Raw genomic sequence first — 22,278 nt, forward strand, 5'->3', positions numbered from 1 at the left:
ATGATTTATAAAATATCATGCACTTAGACACTACCACAGAATGAAAGCATGCATGGAGTAGGTGGAAAAAGGGTAAAAATAATAAAACCATTTTTGATTCATTCTCTCACAATTTTAGTTCCAAAAGTTCGTGCGAAATAAGGTACACATGTATTTTGAAAATCAGCCATCTGATGCTGAGGAGAGAACCTAATACGGCAGGGGACTGAAATGTTCCGGATACCATTCTTCCTTTGAATTACACCTATTTAACATTACATGTATTACATCTGTCTATGTATAAATGCTTAACTACATTGAAACAATATATCCACCAAATTTCAACTTATAATTTTAAGTTCTACAAATTTGATGGGGGTAACTTGGTGTGCGAAACAGTACGCCTTAATGTAAATGTATAGTGCACCCTTGATTATACGGGTAAATGTTGGCGAAGCTCAGCATGATCCATGTATAAAAATGCCAGAACAAGATCTGAGTAACGCTGGAATTTTGGATTTTTGCTGAAAAAAAAAAATGCTAGTGTAGGCAATTCACCTTTAAAAAAATGGGGTCAGTTGGGAAACCGGAAACACACTTATTTTTTCATTTTGCCTTATCTTAATTTATTACTCTGGGAACATCCGATAAAACACTGCTATCTATATAATAATGAAAGTTCTTAGATTGGTTTGGTATATTCTTTAATAATTCTGTTTTTATCTGGTCATAAAGAGGGCATCCAATAATGAAATGTTTTTCATCCTCTACTTTGTCTACAATACTGACATTTTCTCTGTGTTCTATCAATATAATCGTTGGAATATCCCCAAAGGATGAGCACTTTTTTTAGTTATAAATACAAATCGAATGCCTGTGTCTAAATTCTTTTGTATTCAAATACTTTTCCATACCAAATGTAGTTTGGAAGAGAAATAAGAAAATAATTTGCCTTGTTCAGATTTTAAAATCTGATCATTGTAAATACAATACTTTCAATTTTAATATTAACATCAAATTTCTTTAGAATAAATTCAATAATGGAGAACCAGATTTTAATATTATATTGATGAAAATATGTATTTAACACACATATGAATCGTATGATAAGTCCTACCAAAGTCTCCTTGAGTCAAATTTATCATAAAGATAGTGAACAACAAAGAAAAAAACAGAAAGTTTAGGCCACATCAATTTGTAAAATCTTATTCCCGCTGACAAATTCATTAAAGAAATCCTGGAAATCTGTACTTTAGGTTATGTTTTGTTTGTTTGTTGGCGTTTAACGTCCGAGCAGCAATATTTCAGCTATATTCAGACGATGAACATGAAATTGATGACAAAATGAACATGAAATGATGGAATGAAAAAGGGGTGGGACACAAGGACATTGGGGTCAACAAATTTTGATTGCCACTGAAAATGGGGAGAGGTGGGTAGGGTCAGGCAATTTAGCCTCCTGTGGCGGAGCCCAATGGTTCCTACTCAGGGAGAATACCACAGTAGGGTTCTTTAACGTGCGAGGAACGTGGCATCTTTCCCAACACGGTGCACCACTATGGTTTGCAGTCAGGTTTTCCGTATTATAGCCTGACAACCCCAGCATGTAACCCGCCAGGGGTACCCCATTCAACCACCTGGGGCACACATCCCAGTTGCTCTGTGGGCAGAGTGCCCTAGCCCCCGGCTAGGGTTCTGAGCACTATTTAATCGCCTTTTACGACAAGCTTAGCGCTGCTGCAGGCCTATTCTTTTAACACCCAGACCTGCACGGGGCCTTTAATCCCGAAATTTAAACCACCGTAAAAAAAAATAAAAAATTAAAAATTGGGGTGGGTGGTGATGAGATAATCTACAAATTAACTTGATGTGGCCTTATACATTTGTAGACATTTCAGTAAGTTAAAAGGTTTTATCCAAAAGAAAAAGAAATTCATAAAAGAATTGTCATTAATGACTTAAATATGTATTACTTTTGTCAGGCTTTATAGTAGAACATTGGGTTTTTGGCTGCATATGAATTGTACTCGGGTAAAAATCAATACATGAAATGGATGAATGGAAAATAGGAATAAATTTAGTTAACTGCATCACATTTTACCTGTAAAAGGTAGAATATGAAGACAGTCTTCCTAAAACTGACATTTACAATTAAACATTGGGATAAACTGGGCTGGTCTGGATGTTCAATATTGGTCTCATGCTCATGCCAATTGTCAAGCTTTTGACATTTTCAAGCTGAAAATTTAAGTTCATAGTCATGATCTTGCTTATAACCCTTCCCAGCAGATAAAAATTTAGTCCCAAAAATCTGACTTATAGGCAAGTATATTCCTTAATATACATGTTTTTTATTAATCTTTACCACTTTTCTATATTAAATAACTCATTTTGCATTTCTTTCTACAAGTCATTGATATTTCTTCCTGATATATACAAAGTAGTACCATCTGCTTTATAGATTTTAACCTATAGGGGTGAGTCATTAATGAATAAATAAAAATTGCAGAGGACCAATAATTGAACGATGGGGAACACCATATTTAATTTGTCTTTTCTCTGATGAGCTTTATAGTGAATATTTACTTGTTGTGACTACTTTTTAGGAAATTTACAGACTTGTTATAAAGAATTTCAGTTTCCTACATGTACAGCTAGGTTAATAATACCATTTTGCATTTCTTGTGACCATTCTGACCAGTATTATTTATGAGTGCTGATTGACAGGAATGATTTGGTCAGAACCCAAATTGTGAAAAATGCAACAGTTCAAATTTAGAAAAATTATTTCATACAACTATTGGTTAAAACCAATTAACACCCAGTGTGTTTATATCTGGTCAAATATGTCAATGCCACCCCTAGAATGTTTATGACTACTGAAGTGTATATTGCATGTTTTGATACAAGTACATGTATCAGAGGTAAATGTCCAATGTTTAGGTTAAGATTATTTGATACAAATGTAGGTGAATAAATGGTTTCTAACTAACGGAACTATTAAGCAGACTCGTAATATTGTCTTTAATGATACAATGTATAAAAAATTACAATTGCCTACAGCATAATATGAATTTGGAAATACAGCCTTTTAGTTTTAGTAACTTGTCCAACCGTTGCCTTCTGAGACCCAAGAAACCTGTGCAGGTCCGGGTGTCAAAAGAATAGGCCTGCAGCAGCGCTAAGCTTGTCGTAAAAGACGACTAAATAGTGCTCAGAAACCTAGCCGGGGGCTAGGCGCTCTGCCCACAGAGCAACTGGGATGTGTGCCCCAGGTGGTGGAATGGGGTACCCCTGGCATGTTACATGCTGGGGTTGTCAGGCTATAATACGGAAAATCTGACCGCAAACCATAGTGGTGCACCATGTTGGGAAAGATGCCACGTTCCTCGCACGTTAAAGAACCCTGCTATGGTATTCGATAGGAGTAGGAACCTTTGCGCTCCGCCACAGGAGGCTAAATTGCCCGACCTTACCCATCCCTCCCTTTTTCTAGTGGCAATCAAAATTTGTCGACCCTACTGTCCTTGTGTCCCATCCCGTTTTTCATTTCATCATCATTTCATGTTCATTTTATCATCCGTTTCATGTTCATCGTCTGAAAATAGCTGAAATATTGCTGCTCAGACGTTAAACCCCAACAACCAATCAATCAATCTGAGACCCAAGATATGGTTTTACTAGACATTTTTAGTTTTTAAAATGGTCGAGGTCTGGCACTTTTATGTTTGAATTCAAAACATTCATCCAATCTCCTGTACTGTCTTTTGAATTAAAGAGGTAGACCTAAGTTAAGGGACACAACTCCTAAAAATCATTGGAATGTTTGTATTCAGCATTTTACATCAATCTCATGTAAGCATCAAAGTAACTTGGATTGATTTCATTCTATTTCAAATGAAAGCTTAATAGGCTATGGTGAAATGAATATGATGCAAACATATCTTTGATTTCATCTCTCCTAAGGAAATTCTTTGATTATAAACCTCGGTCAATCTCTTTCATAATTCTGTTAGGTCTTATATTTCACTTTTCTCATGTTTACAGATTTTGCTGTGAGAACAAATAATTGCTTCTTGACATGGATTCAAAACTCCTGATATTAATTTACTACAAATTTGTAAAAACTGGTAAATTATCTGTATTGACAGTTTGTTGTATATTTTTCAGAGTGAAAGCATATTTCTCTGCCGCATGGGATGATGTAAGTAAAATTGGAATATGGAGCAGAAATCCTGTTATTTTGGCATATCGCTCAAAGAGTGAAACAAATAACTTTCTCTTTTCTAAAAGTATGATAACTTTGTCTCCAAGTACCACCTCGATTTTATACCCCTAGAATCCACATATCCATACCCCCACATGTGTGCCTGAACCTGATGACAACAGTTCATGGGGGAAAAAACAAGTATTACACTGGTGACAAAGGAAGTTATCACACTCCCAGTGAAGAGGAGGTAAATCCCTGTAAGATCATAACCTATTAATGAAAAAAGATGCCAGATACTGAGAAAATCAAAATCAAAAAAAAAATAAATAAATAAAAAAAAATACATGGATGTTGAGTAATTTCACATATTATTTTTTTGAAGGAGTGTAGTAATGGATTTATTGAATGGTGTAATTTACTAAAGACTATCCATTGAAAACAACTAATTATGTCACATTCTAATATAAGAATTATTTCAGCAGTTTAGTTCTGGGGTTGATGATTGACAAGTCAAGTATGCATATTTTTGCAACTTCTCACAATGATGCCTGGTAATTACCCCTATTTGACAATTAAATTAAAAAATTACAATGTTCAACTACATATTTTTTTTTATTTTCAATTATTTTCTACAAAATTGAAATCAGTTGTTGTCCACATCCAGATGGACAGACAAGTAGATTCAGTTTATAGAGGAAATCATGAAAAAAGGGTAAATATGCCAACATCTGACTTATCGTTATGTAACTTGTAATCAGCATTCCAATAAAAATGGAAAGAGGGAATATGACTCAAGAGTCTGGACATACTCAGGAAGACTAATTTAACCCAAAGCCAATGACCGATTATGACTACCAGACATATTCTGCATACATAGGCCTTTAATAATCTAATACTTTCAACCATAACATTCATCATTACATCAAAGAGAATTCATTGCTTTAATCACTAGAATAATGACCAGTTTCAGATTGTTTTCATAATGTTACTTCAGTCATATTGTTTTGGATGTTTTGAATACAGACGGTAAATCCCCAAGTTTTGAATACAGACGGTAAATCCCCAAGTTTTTTATGTGCTACAACCATTTATGTGTTTTTTTTTTCACTTACTATTTTCTCAGTATCAGACATCTTTTTTGAAAAGATTTTTCATAGACAGGTTCCAAATAATAATTACCGAAATGTGACAGAGACTTAAACTTAAGCCACATTTATGTATCAATAGAGAATTTGATAGTATGTGTGGATTCTCCTCCTCCATATTGGAAGTGTGATAATTGACTTTACCACAATCTGTTACACCAGTGTATGAATTCTATATCAAAGCATACTAAATTATATGCCATGTGAGTTTAAATTTTGTGACACAAATCATTGACATGAACAGCATTATACATTAGTATTCACTCTTCCAAGTTTTCATCAAATATGAAATAAATGGTAAAAAAAAAACAAATATGACTTGGTGGTTTTTTAATTAAGTGCATGATTCACAATGAAATTTTCACAACAGATTTGACCTTTTCTGCTAACTGACAGCATGAGGGCAAATTCCTTGTACAGTTAACAATATTCTTACCCTTGTTAGATACATTACAAAATGATTTTAAATACACATTCTGAGCTTTAATTTGACCAATTTTGATCAACGTTCTCTCAGGACATGCACTTACAATGCATAAGTTCAGTGTTCTTCTCAGTTAGTTTATAGAGGGGTGGCCATTTGACCTAAACGTTGTAAGTGAGACCTGACATTAGAGTTCACAAATTTGTTGCTTTTGATACAACTGCAAAAACAAATTGTGTGGACATTTAATGATAATACCCTGTCCTAGTTTAGTGAGTTTGTTAACTTCCATTTATTAAAAAAAAGTTGTCTTATTGGAGTAAAAGTTATCAGATCTTTTAACATTTTAATACATTTTTCCTCTTTAAAATGATGGGTGTAAAATTTGGATATAGGAAAGTTTATCTGATTCTGATTCTGATTATTCAGGTGTCAATGTGTTCCTTTTGAAACTTTGTTTTGAAAGTTTTTAATTTGGATAGACATATCTTGAACAGATAAGTATTTTTAAAGATGTCTGAAGTTGGGCCATGCATGCACAAAAATTAAACTATATTTTTGGTTGGGGTTCAATTTTTTTTTAATGGATTCCTGATGCAACTCCTTGCCTACAATTTTTAATCAGATTTCAGATATACATTTATGCTAGTTTCTCTTACACTTCGGATCAAAGGGGTCATGCTCTGATACATCAACTTAATATTTTTTAGATTTTGAAAGGTTTTTTTGTTTTTAAGATTCCTCATAAAAGTCATATTTCATATAGCTAATATGATTTTCAATGTATATACATTTTAATTATTGTTCTGATTTTGAATTTTTTTTATTTGAATTTAAAAACCTGCCTCTGATTTTATACCCCATGTACTCTAAAGTACCTAAAAATATTGTAACCCTTATGTGTGTCCAACTAATACAAGTTTATGTAGGAGATATTTAATAGCCTAATCAAGGGTTATCTTTGAATGGGCCGTTTCATTTTACAGACAAAATATGTTATGATAGAAGTTAATTGGTCATTTATTCGGCTGGGCCCCTTGATAAGGCACAAAAATAAACTGTTTATTTGTGCCTATTGACAGTATTTAGAGATTTCTTGTCCATCAAAATTTTGCAAGAACCCATCTTTTTTTCCAAATCCCCCATTGAAATCCTGAATATTTCCATCGGCTCCTATATAAAATGGGCCATTGGCCCATGTTACAGGCCCATAATGGTCAAAAGCCAGGAAAACCCCTGCACCTTTATTGGAAGGAATGCTTAGATGTTTGGTACATTTCTTTTGTAGGTTCATTGCTCATATACTCCTGTTTATCTGTATGACTAAGTAACTTTTTAGGTGGTACACAAGAAATTATAATAACAGATATCACAACTACTATTTTGAGGGCATTCTTAAGGATTTGATGTATTGCTTTTTCCATAATGACTTGTCCTGTGTCTCGCCTTCCCTGATTTTACAAAATTGGATTAGTGGGGATATTCTTAGCATGATATAGCAGGCAACAGCTTGTTTTATCAGATATACATCTCTTACTGTTTTTTTAGACAAATTAAGGGATTGGAGGCAATGGTCTAGCTTGGTTTAGCACCTTTAAAGCAGAACTTTTTTCACCTTATATTGAATTTCAAAGTTTATGCTTTATTGTGTGCAGGCCAGTTGGTTTGTCTGTTATAAACTGTAAACCCCTATTCTTAATTGTGTAAAAATAATAGGTCAACATTTGCCCCAATTGAATAGGTTTCAAAATGATACTTTAGCATCTGACATGCTATGATTTGGGTCTTTATTGTACTTTGTATTAGAAATATATATCACAGGTCGCTGTCTGACAAAATAATACTGAAACTTTATGAGTTTATATTTTTTTACTAAGTCATGTAAGGAGGTAGACCTAGGGTAAGGGGCATAACTCATGAAATCAGTGATATGTTTGTATCATATTCAATTTCACCAAAGCCTGTCAAGCTTTCATTTAAAACAGAATGAGATCAGTCCAGGTTTCTTTGATGCTTACATGGGGTTGATGTAAAATGCTTAATACAAACGTTCCAGTGATTTTTAAGAGTTGTGTCCCTTGCCCTAGGTCTATCTCCTTAATTTAGAGATTCTATGCTCTCCATCTGTTTTGGAACTGTAAAAACAGAACAAAAAACAAAAAAATAGAATTATGCAGTGTATAAATTTAAAAATTCCAACCATAATATTTACCCAAGTTATGTTTATTTATCAGATTGATGATGGTTCTAGTGTGGACCCCCCACTACTACATGCAGGTAATTTTTAACACTGATAAAATAGATGTGTTTAGTTGGTTCACTGTATTAACCAAAAAAGTCTTGCAAGATAATTGATTGGAAAATAATGGAGAATCCTCTCAACATATTAATGACTATTATTTCTTCTATACTTGACAGTCTATTACGTAGTTCTGGATGTTTTTACTCCACACCCTTTTTTAAATAAGGGGCTTAAAGGGGAAAATGATTGATAATTTTAGAATTGATAGAAAAATTAATTTATGATCCAATTTTTAATATTCAGGTGTCAATGTTCTCCTTTTGAAATTATTTTGAAATTTTATTTTGGTGGTTAGTCATGCCAAAAAATGTCAACTTATTAGCACACCTGGTCCATAGAGCTTGATGAGAGAGTAATCAAGGGAACCAAGGTTATAGCAGTAATCAAAAGATTGCAACCCAAGGACAGACAAGACAAGGAAAACAGACATACACAACAAAACTCAAAGTAACTAAAATCATACATACAAAGTAACAAAAGCAAATGAGCAACTCGGACTCCACTAAAAACTTAAATCTACATTTGTATCTGAAGTCAAACTTATATTGAAAACTAATGTTAATCCATATTGGAATTAAGGCTATTTTGGATTTTTTTGGTTATTTTAGATGTCATATTACTTTCAAAAATATAGGTAAGATTATTAAAATTTTGTATTCACAAAAAGTAAGACAAGCTTATCAAGCCTTGTGATTCAGGCTTGTGATTCAGCCTTGTGATTCAGGCTCTTTTAGTCTGTAGTTACCATCCAAACAACAGAAAATTTTCAATAAAGTCATTGATCAATTGTTATGCAAAAATTGGTTATTAACATATGTATGTTGTATATAGTACAAATTCAAGTCCTGTGTCTGTATAACTTGAGTGAGGACTACCTAGAAATTTTAATTGATAGTCCTTTAGGCTACCTAAATTAATTCTTACAATTTTACTATACCTATAGACATGGTTGCAAGATAATTTTTAGGACTACCTAATTTATAAAAAAGTTTGTGTCAAACCCTGGCATATGACTACTTTGTGCTTTCTTTAATGATTTTACAATTAAAAAATCCTTTCATAAATTATTAGGCTGAATTTTTAATTTTGAAAAACTATATCGTCATTTACAGAAACCAAAGTAAATTAATCTGCTTACCAAGTAAGGTGATTCAGGCCCTATAGAGCCTCTTGTTCTTAAGTTCAAAGTGATGTATTCATGATAAAGTCAATTGACTGAACGATAAAATAATGATGCATATCTATATTTTTTTTTAGATCCACTACTGTTCAGTGTTGATAACTTGGGGTCCAGATTGATGGGTCTTAACCCAATACCAGTGTAAGTATGATACGAAATATGTCTTAAGGTACATTTGTAGCATTGTAAAATATTGTAAGAACTGCAATGATGCACCTTTATCACAAACAGTACCATTATTGCAATATTGTGGACAAAGACAATATTTATCACTATATGTATGGTGAACAAATACCCATATTGTAGTGTCTCTTGTTCCATGCCGTTTTCCCTTTTTTTTTTTATTAAGACCACTTATGTGACTGAAAATGAATAACAGAACATGAGATTCACTCATAACATATTAACAGAGTTTACTTTTTCCCCAAATTCCATGTTTAATGCTATATTAATGTTTAAAGAAATGAAACAGCACATTTGTGTACATTTTAAAAAAAAAATTAAAATCTATACCAACAGTATTGTGAGTGACCTCACTGGCGTTGTTAATCATGTAGCAAAATACTGCAATATATATCATGATACGATATATGGTTGCATTCCTAATTTTGTACTTAAGTGTGCTCATTTTTAATATACTGGGTATATATATATCAGAACTCTGAAAATATAATTAAGCTTTCCTTTGAAACGGAATAAAATCAGTTCAAGTTACTTTGATGTTTACATGAGATTGTTGTAAAATGGTAAATACAAACATTCCAATGATTTGTAAGAGTTGTGTCCCATACCCTAGATCTACCTCCTTTAATTTTTCTTAAGGTTCATAATAAATTTGCAGGTTTAGTTGAGTCAAGTAATTACTATTTCATTAAATATGTGATAGTTATTAATAATAGATGGACAGGATGATTATCTATTAAGTGCCAGTTTCTGTAAGAATCAGACAGTAGGTGAAACATGGTATGAAAAAAGAACCATCATTTTGATAGTGTAATTTGACTATTTGCACCTTCAGAATCAAGGAAAACAGACAAGATTTTCCATATCTTGCTGGACAATTGAGGTACAATTTCATTAAAATGCACTGAAAATGAACATATCAGGGGTAAATGACTCTGTCAAAAACCTCATTTTTCTAACCAGTAATGCAGAGATCAAATAATGGTCTTTTCAAATAGAGAAAGCATCCTTGAGCAAAATTATATTGTCAGATCGGTGGGACATACATGTTTCTGATTTTCCCCATTTTGCCTGATTCTTACAAACACTTTTATCATCTCTGTGATGCAAAAATTTTTAAAAAGTTTTAACTAGACATTTTAAAAATTATAAAATAAATTTTAAAATTTATTTCAGAGATATGCAGCCTATGCAGCCTGAACTGAATTTGATGGATGAAGGTATGTTTTTTCTGAGTTTTCTGTACAAAATTTATCTAAAATATGACTGATCATTTCACTAAATATATATAGAAAGGTCTGAAAATTCTCAACGATGTTAGAACTGAAAAATTTGCATTGCAAATTTGACAATTCTAACTTCGTTTGGAATTGTTCAGACCTTTCTATACGCTTACATTATCTTCTTTGTATCAATTTGATCCGATGGAGCAGTGTTGCAAATAAAAAAATATTCTAAACGAAGAAATTTAGCAAATGACCATGAAACTTAAGTATTTTTGTTTGTTCTGGAAAGGTTCAGATAATAGAATTGTTAAGTAAGTTTACTCTTGCATAATAAATATGCTAGTATAAAATTGATATTTAGTTACAAATATATTATTGAATTGGGACATTTATATATTTAAAAAGAAAAAAAAACATATATATGTGACTTTTCTCTTTCCGAAGAAATAAATGTGTCCAAATTTTACAATTTGTCGACATTTTTTACAAAGTTGATGTATAATATATGGTCTTTATCATGTTTAAGAGACTATTTTTTACAGATTTACATTTTTTTTTTTAATCTGAGCCATTCACAATTAAGAAAACATATTCTGATCATTATATGCTTCACAGTGACTATTGAAATAAGTCCAATGGGTGATTCAGATCATACTGAGGGTTTCTGGAATGTTAACTAGATCTTAGTTATGGTTAATCTTATTGTTTCACAAATATTGAACAAAACAAGTTTTTAAAAAAGACAAATTTGAGATGTCCATTTTTATGATGATTACTGATGAAAGTGCCAAATTACAGATAACCCAAATTTTGTTTACTGATTGAATGAATAAGGGGCTGGCATTTATAATGATACTGGTCCTAAAGTAATTGTCTGTGTTGTATTAGTGCCCTGTGTCTATGTTCACCATATAAATTAATGATTTTCTTATTATTCAGCTCCTTCAAGAAAAAGGAAGAGTCATGGAGATGGACAAGCAGTAAGTATTTGATAATTTCTGTTATAAAAAGACTCTTAGAGGTAGTCTTTCCATAAACAAAAAATCAAGACCACAGATAACTGCCAGTATATAAAAAATTGACTTACTAAAACTTTTGGTACAAATGAATATCAAAGCTAGGATTGTAGAAGTACACCACTTCTTTTCACATTAAAATACATCATTTACATCAGTATTACGAAGTATCCACCATAAGAGGCTGTCTGTTAGAGCTCTTTTTAGAAAAGCAAAGGACGCTTACCCTACCAGTGCACCTGGTCCATGCTTCCAGTTTTTAGTGGAGTCCGAGTTGCTCATTTGCTTTTATTACTCTGTATGGATGATTTTAGTCACTTAATTTTCTTTGTTGTGTATGTCTGTTTTCCATGTCTGGTCTTTGGTCTTTGTCCCTGGATTACACTCTTTTGATTACCACTTTAATCTTGGTTCCCTTGATTTTTCTTAGAAAATCATGCAAAATTGTACAAAAGTGATTTCAGCAATTACTGATGATTTATAGTCTTAAACTGTTAAGGTTGCTTAATGAAGTTATCAATATTATAAACTTATGTTGTGTTTGCTTTTTATTGTCATTATTCTAGACAGGTAGTTTAATTTCTGCTGATTTTAAAAAAAAAAGGCAATGAAGTTACTTACACTTCAATAAACTATTGTAATCATATGATAGGTAGATAAATATAATTTTATTTTAAAGCCTGATATATAACAGGACGTAATGATATGTAGCATTGATAACATAATCACTCCTTAAACGTCATGCACACATCAACCAACCTTTAGAGGCTTATGAAGCACTATCAATTTTACTTTTTTTACTTTGTATGTATGATTTTAGTTTCTTAATGTTCTTTGTTGTGTATATCTGTTTTCCATGTCTGGTCTTTGTCGCTGGATTGCATTCTTTTAATTACCACTTTAACCTTGGTTACCTTGATTACTCTTTTTTATATCTCATATGTAACAAGAAAAGAAATAGATTATAATACTTTCATATGAACTTAAAAACCAAGAATAATTGATTTAAATTTATGTCTCTATACAGTGCAATCATTTTGATTTTACATTATTTTTTTCTACATTTTCAGTCAAAGAGGCAGAGAATCTTTTCATCTGGTATGTACATTGTATTATTTAGAATAAAAAAAAATTAGAAGAAAAATATGTTAATGAATTTTATTGTCCAACAAACATAGTTAGGATAATTATTTTGTTATGGTAAATGACCAAAATACTAAGGCCATTGTTTTTTAATTTTTAGTTTTACAAAATTATTTCACTAGAGTCATGAGTAGGAGGACGAAAAAAAAAAAAAAAATTAAGATTTTTTTTTAATTTTTTTTTAAGATTTTGTTAAAGCTAACACTTTTCTGTAAACGTATTTACATGTAATATGTTTTTAAGACAAAATAAGCTGAATTTGTGTTTGTGCATTTGATATTGTGTTGTTTTCTTTCATGTTTCAATCATTTTAAAATAATGTGTTGATATTCTGCCCACAAGGTTCTAGGAGCTGCCTTCTTTTTTTCCACTTTTTCTTAAATATTAAACAGAAACAGGGTTAAATATCCTTTTTATTATTTTTCAAACAATAAATGTATACGTATTTCTACCCATTTCACTCATCACTCCTGCAGGCAAATCAGTTGCCACTTCTGTGGAGGACAAATCGTATTGTGGCCCTGTCCATGAATGTAAGCACTATTTCCATATATTTTTTTCTATTAATAGAGCCGTATCTAATTCGTCAGATATAGCCTGGCCTATCGTAGAATCAGTTTGGGCCTTTATAAATTTGTTTTTTAATTATTTTAAGACCAGCATCAAACACTACGATGCAGAACCATGAATGCATCTTTCCATTGCTCACTGTTCAGATCTCTTTGCTTCAAAGTATTCAAATCAAACAGCATGGTTTTTATGGTAAAAAACTGCTATGTCTTTCAAGCGCAACAAAGATTAAGACTATTAATAAATATAGCCAATAACCTTTAACCTTTTATTTTTTGAAACAGCAAAGCACCGAGTTGGTCGGAAAAAATATAAAAAAAAACGAAACGAAAGTCATTTTATTTTTTTTCCAACTTGCTAAAAATTATGGTTGGCAGATTCATAAAACTAAAAATAAAAAAGCAATGGCCTAACATTAATGCCAAAGAGTAATCTGTGTGAATTTTTTCGAAAAATTTTATGCAGGGAACATTCTGTAATTCTTATAATAAAATGGTCAGCACAAAAAAAGAACTTTGGTATCATGAAATTTAACAGCACATGTTTGATAGACAATTCTGCAGATTAGTCAAACAATGTGTACTGTTATTGACAGTGTTGTAGGGTATTTGTTTGGGTCATAATGCTATAAATCAAAAGTTACATATCTTCTGTTGCAATTTGTTAAATTGGAACACCTCAGCCTTTTTAGTTACACAAAAGAAAAACCTTGGAGGCACTAGGCGGATGGATCTGTCCAGAATTTGACCAATCTGATACGAAAATTATAGTTTAACTGATTGAATTTTTTATCATTACTTTTTTTCTTAGCTCCTCCCTTTGCACTAAAATTCCTAGAAGAGTTGTTGTTTATTTCTAGGGCTATCCAACTAAATTTTTAGCGCCACCTGGTGGATTGAACTACTTTAATTCGTGCATGACTACAATTCAGGTATTTTTTTTTTGCAAGAAAAAAATTCTCCTTTCTGCATCCGGTTATTTTTTAGTGTAGCGGAAATGGCTAAGTAGTTCCGATTGCAATTCGTTAATTGTATACTGATTGGACTACTGAATTTTGTCCAGATCATTCCAAAATCTACACGTTATAATATCACAATGTTATGCTGAAAATTAAACATTTAAGTTATTCATCCCATCCCATTTTAAATAGACTAGTATACTACAGGAAAGAAATGCTTTCAATATTTCCTTCTTACAGTACTATTTATTTTCTTACCCATTCATCATATTCTTATGTTGGAAGCCACCTCATGCTAATGTAACATAATACGAATAACTGCTTTGGGAAATGACTTGAGGCTGAATTATGACTTGGGATATAATTTAATATACACAAAAACATATGTTTAGATGATGATGATGATGATGATGATATTGAACATGCAAGAGCTGATGAGAGCTATTTTAGTAAGTAATCACTATTTGTATATTCATTCAGGAAAATTATACATAGATTATGACATTGAAATAACACTCAATCTTTTGATCTATCGACAGATGTTAACACTAGCTGCAGTCCCTTTGTTTATCGTGACCTTTATCAATGTGAAAATTTTTAAAAAGTGATTTTAAAGTAGAATGAATATTTCTGCATTTTTTTCCTGCCTGTGGTTAATGTTGTGTAAGATGAGACTTAATGTATTTTAGTGGTGTTGGTGTCCATATAAAGATTTATGTAGAGTTTTCTGATTAGGTCATTTGATATGACCCACTTGTACTCAAGTCAAACTTATTACTTGGCAGTTGCATTAACATCAAATTATTACAGTTCTGAATGTGTTTTATACATATGCTCCTGTAGTCCCAATCTGTTTAATACATATGCTCCTGCAGTCTCAATCTGTTTTATACATATGCTCCTGTAGTCCCAATCTGTTTTATACATATGCTCCTGCAGTCCCAATCTGTTTTATACATATGCTCCTGTAGTCCCAATCTGTTTAATACATATGCTCCTGCAGTCCCAATCTATTTTATACATATGCTCCTGCAGTCCCAATCTGTTTTATACATATGCTCCTGCAGTCCCAATCTATTTTATACATATGCTCCTGCAGTCCCAATCTGTTTTATACATATGCTCCTGTAGTCCCAATCTATTTTATACATATGCTCCTGCAGTCCCAATGTGTTTTATACATATACTCAATGTATTCCCAATCTTATAAATTGTCCATAGTTTATAAAATAAGTAAAAATGTCATCATCAATCAACATACCTCAGTTAACCTTAGAGAATTGGTATGTCATATGGAAGAAGTTATTTTTGTGGAAGTTTTTATATGACAATTTTTTTTTATCATGCATGAACTTACAATTAAAAGAAATACTGCAAAATAATTATTTTGTTTGCTAAGCAGCATTTTCAAACATTGCAGCTTGTTTCATGATATAAACATGTAAAGTTTAGTTATGCGCATACAATTGCACATAATGGTTCATTGTTCCAGTTTGACCTAATGACAGTCTGACTGTTGGATTGTTCCAGTTTGACCTAATGACAGTCTGACTGTTGGTTTGTTCCAGTTTGACCTAATGACAGTCTGACTGTTGGTTTGTTCCAGTTTGACCTAATGACAGTCTGACTGTTGGTTTCTCTAGTGTCCTACTGGCTTGAACTAACTTTTTTCCTCTGTTGTCTGCTTTGTTATATACTTCTGTGAAAACATGAAGAGATCAGACAATTATATGATAAAATTGGAAATAAAATGAAAATAAAGAAATCATCGGTAATTTTGGTTATTAAGGATGCACCCAAGACATGAGTATTGAGCCAAAATAATTGAATGTACTACATCCCCTGCAATTTAACTTTGGAAGGTATATCGATTTGTCCATTGTCTGTTCATCTGTCGAAACTTTTTTATAAGCAACTTGCAGTTAATTGTTATGAAAATTAGTGGGATGCAATATAATCAGATGGAGATGTGAATACTGTCAGGAAATTTCTGTTTAGACAAAATTGTAGAAGTTGACAACTGTAACTTAAGCATTTTTCAGCCAAACTTGGTCGTAAATTTTCCCCATTTCCTTCCTATGACTTGCAAGATTGTTTTGAAACTTAATAGGACATTAAATTATCCTATTGGGATGTGCATATTGTTAGGAAAAAATTGTAGAAATGATGACTGTTGGAACTTAGGCATCTTTCAGAAAACTTTGTCACATGTGTTGCACACAGCTCTTCCTTAATAACTTGCAGGATTTTTATGAAATGCATTGAAGTGTTAGAATACCTTTTGTAGATGTTCATATTGTCAGGAATTCGTCATGTTCTATTTTTTTGTTCTCAACAAGATAAAAGTACTACGGTTATTACTGTTTGGAGTTGGGTGTTTTAGAAATGGCAGCAAAATTTGTGTCATAAGTGCTTAGTCTATCCACTATAGCAATTTTGTCCAATATTAATCGTATATCTATATTGGCCCTAAAATGTACAGGGTTCAACAGGGTGCAGTGGGTATAATTTCCGTTAGGGGCAGTGTCTATAAGTTCCGTTAGGGGCAGTGTCTATAAGTTCCGTTAGGGGCAGTGGGTATAAGTTCCGTTAGGGGCAGTGTCTATAAGTTCCGTTAGGGGCAGTGGGTATAAGTTCCGTTAGGGGCAGTGTCTATAATTCTGTCAGAATGATACATCAGATCATGTAGTGAATTTATCAGATTACAAATTAATGGTGTTCAGTATAATTTTACACATACAGTCCCGGAACCGATCCATGCAACTATTTGATGGATCGATGACCGCTGACTGATTGATCGTTGACGGATCGATAACCGATGACTGGTGACCAATCTGATAGCAGTTTTGTTATGTAAAATGACAGATGATCGGTTCATATAAATTTAAGAACTTCCATTGGAACGAATTCAATATACAACCTTATTGAAATTAATTTTCATTTAAGATATTAAATCCATATATTTTTTTTTTTTTTGGTTAAAAGTAAAAGAAGTGTAGAATGAAAAATAATAAAATGATGTTTACATTTATTGAATTATGTAAACATGTGTAAAAATTACAAATGAAACAATGGAATCCGCTCGATGGTCACGTGATGCGATCATCGGTTTGAATGATCAATGACTGATTGGAAACTGATCGGTTCAGGTACTGTACTTACTAAAGTTAAGTGTTGTATACTTTGACTACCACCCTTTACTTTGTCTTGTGTTAGATCCTTTTCTTCATGTAGTATTCTGCAGGATGTATGTGTATTCTCAGCTTTGATATGACAACCAGTTTTCATAGGTATTTTTGTGTGTTTTAGGTGGGCTACCAGACATAAGCCTTGTCTCTATCCCAAATTCAGATATGGAGATAGTAAGTATCTTTGTCGGGAAGTATCTGTGTATACTGATTTTTATTCAGCTTCCATTCACACTTCATGAAAAATAACCTAAAAAATTATTGAATCATTTTTTTGTAAGCAGCCAGGTAATTTTTATAAATTTTGTTGTTTTTTTTGTTGTCGTTTTTAGCTCACCTGGTTATAGGCCATGTGAGTTAATTACTGAGATCACCTGAAGGTCTGCACTCATTGTCATCTGTTTCTTCACTGCTTTCATTAAATTTTTTTTCCCAATATCTTCTCCTCCGGATCAGTGCACAGATTTTAATGAAAGTAAGAATTTTTAGATATAGATATTAGAATATCCAGCACAAAATGTCTTTTTCAATTTTTGATATCAAAAACCATGGCTGCCATTACTAAAAATAGAACATTATAAGGGGTCAGACAGAAGTGTTTTTGCATATATGTTTATATATTTACAAAAGTATAAGGTTAAGCCTAATTCTGATTGGATAAAAGTGTTAAACATTATATCTTTGGACAAAATTTCATGAAAATATGTTTACCCACATTGAGAGTTAATTCCCTGTAAGTGTTTGTGTTTTGCTATTTTTTTCCATTTTTTTCCACTTTCAAAAATCTACCTTAAAAACAGAATGCAATGAAAATTAGTTTTTTTTTTTGTTCTTTGGGTGTCTTGTACAAGATGACAATTTGGAGTTTTGATAAATGAAAAGGCATTGCTGCTGTCAATAAAAATAGAAAATCAGATCTATCTGAGGGCCAAATTGTATCCATTTATTTGAGTTGTTGCCCTTGAATTTGTTTTGTTGTTGTTAATGTTATTGCATTTCCTGAAGCTATTTGATATTTCTCAATGAAAGTTAGGTAGCACTCAAACTAAGAATCATGGGAAATGTGATTCATCCGTCTTTGTCGTTAATAGTTATACAAAACTGCTCTCCTCTTACACTACTTCACTATTTAGAACCAAACTTTGTATGAATGTTCCTTGGGGTATCCTGCATAGAAATGTTGAGGGGATTTTCCATTCGTTGAGAAACATGGCCAATGTTACTAAAAATAGAATATAGGGGTCAGACAGTAGTTTTTTGCATATATCTCCTAAGTTAATTCTGATTATTGAGTGAAAGTGTTCAGCATGATGAGATCTATCTCTTATTAAATTTTGGTTTAATATGTTAAGCCAGTTTAGAGTTATTACCCTTTTCGACAAATTTTGCTATTCTTAATGTTATTCCTTTAAAAAATCTTCTCCTCTGACACTACTCAACCAATTAAAACTTGGAATGAATGTGTCTTGGTGTATACTGCATATAACTGATGTGGGGATTTTTGATTTTTGGAGAAACATGGCCCCTGTTACTAAAAATAGAACATAGGGGTCGGACAGTAGTTTTTTGCATATATCTCCTAATCTGTTAGGTTTAGCTAATCCTGACATAGATAAAAGTGTTTAAATTTTGGTTTTCATCCATTCATTCATGATGGAATTATTGCCTTTTTTGAACGATTTTTGCTAATTTTAATGTTATTTTTTTTTCTAAATCTTCTCCTCAGACACTACTCGACCATTGAAACCAATCTTAGTATGAATGTTTCGTGGGTATCCTGCATAGCTGATGTGGAGATTTTTTATCAGTCAAAAAACATTGCTGCTGTTACTTAAAATAGAACATAGGGGTCAGACTAGTTTTTTTTCATATATCTCCAAAACTGTTAGTTTTAGCCAAATTCTTCCTGTTGCTGAAGTAATCCTTATTATTATGACTACAAAAGTCTTATAAAAGTTGTCAGTTGGCTCTTTGTAAGAGTTATTGCCTTTGAAAGTGGAAATATGACTTTTTTTTACAGCTTTCAGTCAATATCTTGAAACTTTCAATTGTTGAAATGATCTTCTGATAAATCCTACCAAAGTCTTCTCGAGTCAAAATTGTTGGACTACTTGTTAAATTTATTGCCTTGGAAAGGCAAAATTCAACAAGGTGGGCGATGCAGGCTCCAAGGAGTCTCATGTTTTTATATAACCTGTGTTCTTAGAAGATAAAAATTATATAGAATGCTCTGTAGAGTTCAAAATAAAGGGAGATAACTCTGTAAATGACACTCAAATACAATGGAATCTATTGGATTTTCAATGTTGATTATCTCCTAAGAGCAGGCAGACATGAATGAATAATTACACATTTCATAGTATAGATCCATAAAAGAACTTAATTACAAAAATTAAAATATGTAGCCTTTTTTGAGGGTGTATCACATTTTTCAGATTTTGCACGATTCTTAGAAAGACAGCTACTTAAATTGTCCTTACTATATTCTGCACAAGATTACTATTAAGATTTTTTTATCAATGAAAAAACTTGACTTTTTTTAACAAAAAGTAGAATGAAGCTTTTGAATCCAGTTGAGTGTTCTTTAGGGTTTGCTTGTTTACTGGTATATATCAGCATTTGTTCAAAACAAATGTATTCAATCAATTATAACAGACTATTTAGTTTTTGTTTAGAGGTGTATCATTTGGATTAAGATTCTTTAAAATTTGTATAATTTATATAGCAAGTAAAAGGGAATGTAAGAAAGTATAAAATTCTTATTGTCTTCACTGAGGGTAAATATAAGTCAAATTTAATCATATGAATATGTTATGAATAATTTACATTTCAGACTACACCAAAGACGACAAAAACCAAGAAGGAGAGCCAACCAGCGTATGTATATTATGATTTTAGACTTTAAGGACAGAGCTTTATTTGTACTTAAATGATATCTGTTGATAATACACTAGTATGTTGTTCTATCACTGATGTCTTGTCCAACCAGAAAATGTCAGATTAGTTATATCGCTGATGTCTTGTCCAACCAGAAAATGTCAGATTAGTTATACCGCTGATGTCTTGTCCAACCAGAAAATGTCAGATTAGTTATACCACGGATGTCTTGTACAACCAGAATATGTCAGATTAGTTATACCAGATTCCTTGTATCCAATACTAATATCAAATCACCTTTAAAGGGTACCATATAGGACCACACTTTAAAAATGTACCTAGGTGATAAGATATTACTTAAGGACAAATCAAATTCCTGCACTTTTTGGTGTAAAGGATCAATTATGAAAGTGATTTTATTTTATAGGCATGGATTGTACAATACAGGTTGATATGAACTCTTTTAAATAATTAAGGGGATGCTGTAGAACTTCGGTATTCACTTGACATAATTCAATTTAGGTAGTACAAAACTTAAGGTTGACAGGGAAATTCTATGAGACTTTGAAATACCTTCAGTTTATAATGAAAAAAGGTTTTATCAGGCTTTAAGACAGTTTTCATTGCAATCTCAATCGTCAATTTTTTTCTTTTTAATGTTTTTTAGCCAGAGGAGAACCAGAAGCTCTTGTAGTGGATTACAAGTGAGTAAATTTGATCAACTACATGAAATTTTTTTACTAGAAAGAATGATAATTTGAAGAGCTTCTACAAATCATCTACTTTCACTTCTCTTAAATGATAACAAGATGGCCACCAGAGGTTATATTAATTAATTATAGTCATTAATTATTTTTTTTAAATATACCTTCAGAAATAAAATTTATGAATGCTTTTACAAGGGTTTTTAGTGATAGTTCCACAATGTGAAATATATATTTTTGTGAATAAAGTCCCATAACTAAAAAGTGATACAACAATTAGAAATATAATGAAACATCAAAGGTTCATCAAAATATAAACTATGAACACACTGTTTACCGTAATACATCCCGCCCTGAGACTGCGATATATTTTATGGCTATTAAACTTACACTAAATTTATTGCAGCATCCTCCATATATGGTCTGTTCCATATCCTTTACAATTAACACTGAAACTTAAAAAGTTGTTAAAGTCCTGTCAGTTGAATTTATAGTTGATGAAAATAATGGGACCATTTTGGTCCATGTTTTTGAAGTGCTTCAATGTTATTCATTGATTTGTCATATACATGGGGTATGTTTTAGAGTTATCAATTCTTTTAGCATATAGAACAGAGAATTTCTCAGTGTTTGAACGTGAAAAAATTCTAAACATAAAACAGCTTGATGATCTTAATCATGAGGAGATTTTAGAATATAACCATTGTGGCCTGATAGGGTTGTATGAAGATACACTATTAGACTTATTGACCATAACAGACTTAGTTACATACCCTGGAAAATGAAAATCTGTAGACTTGAAATGATAATATCTAACCAGTACCATTAAACTACTTAGTTTTTTATTTTAAGTTTATTGAATTTCAGGATCGGGCTGTTGGATCTGGTAAGTACATTACACTATTATGGATCAAAATACTAACAAAAAATATGGTTATTTAGTTTTTGTATTTAGAGGTTCAGTCAGTAGCGGAAGCCCCTCGAAGTGGCCATTGAAACGTTATGAGAAACACATTTTGAACTATGTTAATACTTTTTAGAGAGTTGTGACCAAACTAGCAAATGTAATAAAAAGGATGAACTAAACACATAATAAAAGTTTTGCTTGATTTAACATGATGAGCATCAAAAGCTATCAAAGCTGAGAAAATTCTTATTGGCCAATTTTCAAAC

At 32.0% G+C, this 22,278-nt stretch overlaps 1 protein-coding gene across 1 annotated transcript in view; it reads left to right on the forward strand.

The window, feature by feature from the left end:
• The window catches only part of LOC148598943 (uncharacterized), a 52,641-nt gene that overhangs the window by 24,036 nt on the left and 6,327 nt on the right, over nucleotides 1-22,278 (forward strand). The window contains exons 2-12 of the mRNA XM_088561954.1: nucleotides 4,150-4,183; nucleotides 7,993-8,035; nucleotides 9,318-9,381; nucleotides 10,600-10,643; nucleotides 11,589-11,629; nucleotides 12,736-12,763; nucleotides 14,729-14,785; nucleotides 17,646-17,698; nucleotides 20,358-20,401; nucleotides 21,069-21,105; nucleotides 21,973-21,991. Coding sequence (XP_088418080.1) covers nucleotides 9,359-9,381; nucleotides 10,600-10,643; nucleotides 11,589-11,629; nucleotides 12,736-12,763; nucleotides 14,729-14,785; nucleotides 17,646-17,698; nucleotides 20,358-20,401; nucleotides 21,069-21,105; nucleotides 21,973-21,991 — 346 coding nt within the window. The 5' untranslated portion in view covers nucleotides 4,150-4,183; nucleotides 7,993-8,035; nucleotides 9,318-9,358. The remainder of the gene's footprint in view (nucleotides 1-4,149; nucleotides 4,184-7,992; nucleotides 8,036-9,317; nucleotides 9,382-10,599; nucleotides 10,644-11,588; nucleotides 11,630-12,735; nucleotides 12,764-14,728; nucleotides 14,786-17,645; nucleotides 17,699-20,357; nucleotides 20,402-21,068; nucleotides 21,106-21,972; nucleotides 21,992-22,278) is intronic.

The sequence above is a fragment of the Perna viridis genome, chromosome 14 (genome assembly GCF_037379345.1).
Source record: "Perna viridis isolate PV_CMFRI_1.1 ecotype Kerala chromosome 14, ASM3737934v1, whole genome shotgun sequence".
NCBI lineage: Eukaryota > Metazoa > Mollusca > Bivalvia > Mytilida > Mytilidae > Perna > Perna viridis.